The following is a 7,097-nucleotide window of genomic DNA, read 5'->3' as shown; positions in this document are numbered from 1 at the left end:
GTATGATTGACAGGTACAAACTCCAGACCACTGTTTACCGGAAACAAACCCACACAGATCAATATCTAACTATGCCTCAAACCATCCATCCCAAGTCAAGAATGGAATTATCTCAACCCTAGCGAGACGAGCTCACAATATCTGTTCCACGAAGCAACATCTAACTACTGAACTAAGCCACCTTCTACAAGTATCCACACAGTACAAGCACTACCCTGAGTAGCTAGTACAACAGACAATACAGAACAACATGACCAAGAAATCTCAGAAATCTCCTCATCAACAATCTACACCCTTTGTGATCAGCCTCCCCTACTTTGGAACAGTTAGCCACAAACTCCAGAGACTCTTAAAGAAACAGGCCAACATTGATGTAGTTTTAAGGAGAAGTCATACCATTCAGAACACAATTAAAGCCACCATCCAGCCACAAGCTAGAACCATCAGGAGTAGTGTACCACATTCCGTGCAATTGTGGACAAGCTTACATAGGAGAAACATCCAGGCCCCTCAAAACCCGAATTAGAAGAACGCCAAAGCTCAGTCTCCAAAGATGACTCCAAATCAGCTCTATCAGACCATATCCGTGACAAGCCAAACCACAGCATCCAGTTGGATAACGTCAAAGCCCTCACCACCACCCTCAAAGACTTCAAAATCAGAAAACTACAAGAAACCATCAACATCAAAAGACTCCAACCGTCATCAACCGTGACCAAGGCTATTACATATCCCTGGCTTACGACCAACTCTTCAAAGACCCCAATCAGTCATAATCCTTTTGTCTATATGAGTTTACTATCCTTTTGTTGTGTACATAACAGGCTTCCCCACTTCAGTATAACTACATCTGATATCTAATCTACGTATAAACACTGCTTGCTTGATAACGGTACGGATTTCGATACACCGAAACGTCGCTCCGTCGCTCCTAATTGTAATAAAGAAGTTGTTCATCTATAAATCTTAACCTTACTTAACTAATTGCTTGCTTGCTCGATTGCTTGCTCTATTGATTGCTTGCTCTATTGATTGCTTGCTCTATTGATTGCTCTATTAATTGCTCTATTGATTGCTCTATTGATTGCTTCCTTGTTCTATTGATTGCTCTATTGCTTGCTTGCTTGCTTGCTTGCTTGCTTGATTGATTGGTTGGTTGGTTGGTTGGTTGGTTGGTTGGTTGGTTGGTAGGTTGGTGGTTTGTTTATTGCCTTATGACCAGCAGGGGCGGTTGGGTAGCCTAGTGGTTAAAGCGTTCGTTCGTCACGCCGAAGACCCGGGTTCGATTCCCGACATGGGTACAAGGTGTGAAGCCCATTTCTGTTGTTCCCCCGCCCTGATATTGCTGTAATATTGCTAAAAGCGGCGTAAAACCATACTCACTCACTCACTAACTCACTAGTTTGCATGTACAATGTATTTTAATGTGCATTATACTTGAAAAAAAAATGTCTCCAAAATACTGGTTCTTCTGGAGGGTGTGCATAATGCTTGGGTGTGCAGTAGGGCTGGGGCGGGTGATGCTGGTACTCGAGTCGGGTGGGTCCTGAGTAGGACCCAGGTACCCACGGGACTACCCGGACCCATGGTTAGTCACGTGATATTGTTCATAATCAGCATGAAACTTCACTTTACTGATGTATGTTTTTTTGTCAATTCTTTAGAATGTGTTATGTGTTATGCCCCGACAAATGTGTTGACGTTGTCGCCACCGATCTGCCAACTGCCAATAGGCCATTCATTGCTAAGCTACCACCGATGTCACTGCACACAAAACGGATACCCAATGTACTCTGATCTCACTTGTTCTGAGCCAGTTCCTTCTTTCCATTGCACATGAGACACCCGGTTCATTGACGTGCCTCTGTGCGCCCAGATACTTTGTATTACCTTTGTGTAAGTATAATGTTTCATTACATTGTTGTCATTGGAGATTCTATCGACGGAGAGCCCACGGTGCGACTATAGCATCGGGCGGTGGTCACAATGATGTTATTTGGTGTCATTGTAACCCAACCTAGTGTGGACAGCCCCTCTTGTCCAAAATGGCAACCTATAGTCGGTCTGGCCAGCACTCGAGTCTTCTTAGGTACTATGCCAAGCCGGAATATTGCTCTCATGGGTACTCAAACACACTGTGACGAAAGAGTTTAACCTGGTATAGTCAGCTCATATTTCATGATATAGGCATTTTTAATGTACTGAATGTGAATACACGATTCCACTGGCATGTATTGAATATGGTAAAATTCTTGACCTTAATAGATAGGGAATCTCTATTATTGTATTGGTCATATAACCACTGTAGGAACATTGCATAACACGGCCTTACACTTGTGAAAGTATTGCATCTGATATAGTTAGTCCTTGTATTCATATCTATCACATGTGTAACGACTGAATGAATGTAGATTTTCCACAGCAAGCTATATAATATATATATATCCTGTGACCGCTTCCGTGGTCTATTGGTAGAGCGTCCGCCCTGGGAGCGGAAGGTCCGGGGTTCAATCACCCGCCGCGTCATACCAAAAGACGTTTGTAAAATGGTACTTGATGTTACCCTGCCTGGCGCTCGGCATCAAGGTGATAAAATAAGGACTGGTCTGCTCGGAGTCAGTATACTGTGTCTGAGTGGGGTATTCATGTTGAACTACGGCATGGTATCTCAGTGGACCAGCACAATAAAATCTGCATTAGTCCAGACTAGTACAAGCAGCCACACACACACATGAATGCCGTATCTATGCAATAATCGTGGATGCAACCTTAAACTCCATTTCACCTCAAAACGTCTTGTACAACCCATGCTTGCCGAAAAGGGCGACAAACGGGATCGGATGGTCAGGCTCGCTGACTTGACTGATTCATGTCATCGTATCCCAATTGTATGGATTGATACTAATATGATGTCAACCACTGGTTGGTCTGGCCCGGACTCGGTTATTAACAGAGCGACGTCATATAGCTGGAATATTGCTGAGTGCGGCGTTAAACAACAACAATAATCCAAACGTCACGTTTGGCCAGTCAGTGAATGAGTTATAAAGGTTACACGCAAGTTAACTGATTTTCAGCCTATTCAAGGTATGTAAGCTTAACAACCCCTATTATCTAAGTACAATACACTTGCCGTACATCTACAACACCGATGCCGTAGGTACATTGAAGAAGCGAGGACATTGTCAGGACTGGTAGCTGAGAAACGTGTCGGTGTTGCTTCAGGAGTCAAGATATGAAGTGCGTGCTGTCGTTGTTGCTGTCGGTGTTGTACGCTGTATGCTGCCAGGTCCGGGTAACATCGGGGGCAGATGTGTTCCTCGTCAAGGCGCTGCCATCGCAAAGAGTCTGTGACCATTATTGTGCCTATACATCGCGGTGTCAAGCTTATCACTGGGATGCTACAACCAGGACTTGTCAACTTCATTCAACGCAGCCTACAACTAGTAACACCGGTTTCACTAATTATAAGGTAATTGTGCTGTTTTCTGCGAGAAGGGAAATGAGTGTTGATTCAAATATGATCATTTGTTGTTACGTTTATTAAATTCAGTCATGTTACTATGAGGGTAACGCTATTTTTCAGGGCATTATCATTTGCAGAAGCCCGAGGTCTTCCACGAATTGTCTGACGAAGGAGTGCAGTTGAAAAGATCGAGGGCCTCTGCAAATGATAATGCCCTGAAAAATAGCGTTATCGTTATTAAAGCTAAAATGGATAGAATTTGTTAACAAATAAAAATAAACAACAATATCGATTTTGAAAAGTTACTGCAATCAACACAAATTTCACTGACCCACTTTTGCGAATATGGAAACGTCACAGAACAAACCAGATGACGTATCTATCGAACGTGACGTCACCTTTCCTTATCCCCATGACGTATCCTGACGGTGTGATAAAGGCCCGTCGTCAAACAATATGAGGGCATTATCAAGTTACAAAGGCCCGCTCATTTCTGATAACATGCGGGCGGTTTTATGATAATTCTCTCTATTTCTAGCTTTTAAGGTGTGTATTGGGTTAAGCACCGTAATCATTGCACCCGAAACCAACTGCATGTATTCTATTAACTCAGAGATTACAACTGAGTACGATGTTACCTAGGACAATGGGACCGCCTCCGTGGTCTACTGGTAGAGCGTCCGCCAGGAGAGCGGAAGGTCCGGGGTTCGATCCCCGGCCGCGTCATACCAAAAGACGTTAAAAGATGGTACTTGTTGTTGCCCTGTCTGGCGCTCGGCATTAAGGGGCTAAAACAAGGACTGATCGGCTCGGAGTCAGTTTACTGTGTCTGAGTGGGGTATTCATGTTAAACTGCAGCATGGTATCTCAGTGAGCTAGCACTATAAATCAGCATCAGTCCAGACTAGTACAAGCAGCCACACAAACACAATCACGTACATGCACGTCGCTATATAAGTGCAATAATCTTGGACGCGACGTTAAACCCAATTTCACCTCACCTAGGACAACGTGAGAGTAATTTATAACAGTTCGCGCTGCATTGTACATTAGATTTTGTTTGAAAGGGATAGATGTCTCTGGAGCTTATCAATGATCACTCGGTATATGGATTACAATTATGCAGCAAAACATAAATTGATGACAGTTATTTTCCAAGCTGAATGATTAATGATTTCATATTTGCCATGATCTCATAAATGATTCTAACACTCTGTAACTCCCCAGCAATAGCAGATGATTTCAATTATATATTTCGATGTCAAGCTTTTGATAACAAAAGACTTTCACTTATTCCTAGAAGATATTTAAAATGGTCAAATGTGTTTTCATTAAAAAGCCTATCTTTCAACCACCAAACTAAACGACCTGAAACGTCTATCAAAATAACCGTCGGTGGTCTATGGAGAAATAAAGAATCAGAAACAACACCAGTAATTACCATGTTGCTCTCGTGGCGTTGAGCACATTTGCGTGCTAACTCCTGAACCATGTTCGCTATCCTCCCCGTGGTCATATGTAATAAAATACAGGAGGGAACAGCTGATGAATGGCGTGTTTAGACATAATAGCTGGTGAATGGCGTGTTTAGACCGTAATGGCTGGTGAATGGCGTGTTTAGACCGTAATGGCTGGTGAATGGTGTCTTTAGGTCATAATAGCTGGTGAATGGCGTGTTTAGACCGTAATGGCTGGTGAATGGTGTCTTTAGGTCATAATAGCTGGTGAATGGCGTGTTTAGACCGTAATAGCTGGTGAATGGTGTCTTTAGGTCATAATAGCTGGTGAATGGCGTGTTTAGACCGTAATGGCTGGTGAATGGTGTCTTTAGGTCATAATAGCTGGTGAATGGTGTGTTTAGACCGTAATAGCTGGTGAATGGTGTGTTTAGACATAATAGCTGGTGAATGGTGTGTTTAGACCGTAATAGCTGGTGAATGGTGTGTTTAGACCGTAATAGCTGAAGAATGGTGTTTTAGACATAATAGCTGATGAATGGTGTGTTAAGACCGTAATAGCTGGTGAATGGTGTGTTTAGATCGTAATAGCTGATGAATGGTGTGTTTAGACATAATAGCTGGTGAATGGTGTGTTTAGACATAATAGCTGGTGAATGGTGTGTTTAGACATAATAGCTGGTGAATGGTGTGTTTAGATCGTAATAGCTGGTGAATTGTGTTTTTAGACCGTAACAGCTGATGAATATTGTGTTAAGACCGTAATGGGGTGAGAACCACCTGCTGACAGTTCTTCTACGGGTTGAGAACCACGTACTGACAGTTTTACGGGTTGAGAACCACGTGCTGACAGTTTTACGGGTTGAGAACCACGTGCTGACAGTTCTACGGGTTCTTAGTATGAAATTTACTGAAATCACGTAATTTGACAAAACCAAACCAACGAACACGACTATGATGATCAACAATCATAATCAGGGTATATATCTTTGATTTACGGATATATCTGATGAACTCGGCTCCCACGCCATTGAAACGTCCAAGTTTATGAATAAATTCAAATATTAAACCTTTGCATTAATTTTAAATAACACTGGCACGGAGTTCATGAAATTTATTGTTGTACTTTCTTACGTTTGATATTTGTGGCTATTGGTTGATTCAGTTAAGATATAAGCTGCTGGGCAAATGTAAGTACACACTTTGAAAATTGGATTCGAACGTTATCAAAACGTTACAGTCGTCAAACACTGCAAACATAAGTTCCCAAACACAACTAAAACACCCGTATCAAACATATCACCTTCATGAGTGAGTGAGTGAGTGAGTATGGTTTTACGCCGCTTTTAGCAATATTCCAGCAATATCACGGCGGTGGATACCAGAAATGGGCTTCACACATTGTACCCATGTCGGGAATCGAACCCGGGTCTTCGGCGTGACAGGCGAACGCTTTAACCACTAGGCTACCCGACCGCCCCATATCACCTTCAAATAACAATTTCCTGTTTGTTTCATTTTAGCCACCCACAAATTTGTACTGTTGTTTGCCCGGCGTTTTATTTGTGTATCGTGGACATTATTTACAATAATTTTCAATGGTTCTAAATTGATAATAAATTTCATATTGTCCTTGTGACTTCAAACGTTTGATGTTAATGTAAATACGGACGAATCGTGAAATGACGCAAGTGTCCGTATAAACGAGGCACGACTGTAGATTCATGGCTGTGTCTTTATGTGTTTGGATTGTAACTGTAGAAGATAATTCCCGGTGAACAATAGCAACATGTGTGCTCAGTGGAAGAAATGATCAATTCCTTTATGGTCACTTATGACACATGATAATTAATTATTAATTGATTAGCCGTCGAATGCTGCGAATGCATACCAGATGTGTTGTTTCACCGCAGAACAAATTGACACACGTAGTAAAGTACGCCGGGACTTGCTATGAATGTTGATAATGTCTTCAGAATCCCCGATAACTGAGTTGTATATATATCTGAGTTAGTGTATTTGAAGTCGATGTTTGTCTGTCTATTTTCACAAGGAGCCTTCTGTTTCTCTCAAAATATTTCATTTGGTAAACCACAACAATTGATGGATTTTCTTTTTACGTTTGTGTGTGAAAATATGTGTTTCTAAAACGTTAATAGTAGTAATGGCGTACG

General features: G+C 42.0%; 1 protein-coding gene across 1 annotated transcript in view; it reads left to right on the top strand.

Annotated features, from left to right (window-relative positions):
- The first annotated feature begins 250 nt into the window (after window positions 1–250).
- Window positions 251–7,097, top strand: part of LOC139457232 (uncharacterized) — a 15,904-nt gene continuing 9,057 nt past the window's right edge. Inside the window, exons 1-2 of the mRNA XM_071238644.1 lie at window positions 251–449; window positions 3,204–3,472. Of these exons, the coding sequence (XP_071094745.1) occupies window positions 251–449; window positions 3,204–3,472 (468 nt within the window). The remainder of the gene's footprint in view (window positions 450–3,203; window positions 3,473–7,097) is intronic.

This window comes from Haliotis cracherodii, unplaced genomic scaffold, assembly GCF_022045235.1.
Source record: "Haliotis cracherodii isolate W230 unplaced genomic scaffold, xgHalCrac1.p SCAF_12, whole genome shotgun sequence".
Lineage (NCBI taxonomy): Eukaryota > Metazoa > Mollusca > Gastropoda > Lepetellida > Haliotidae > Haliotis > Haliotis cracherodii.
This window is presented reverse-complemented; position numbering and strand designations above follow the sequence as displayed.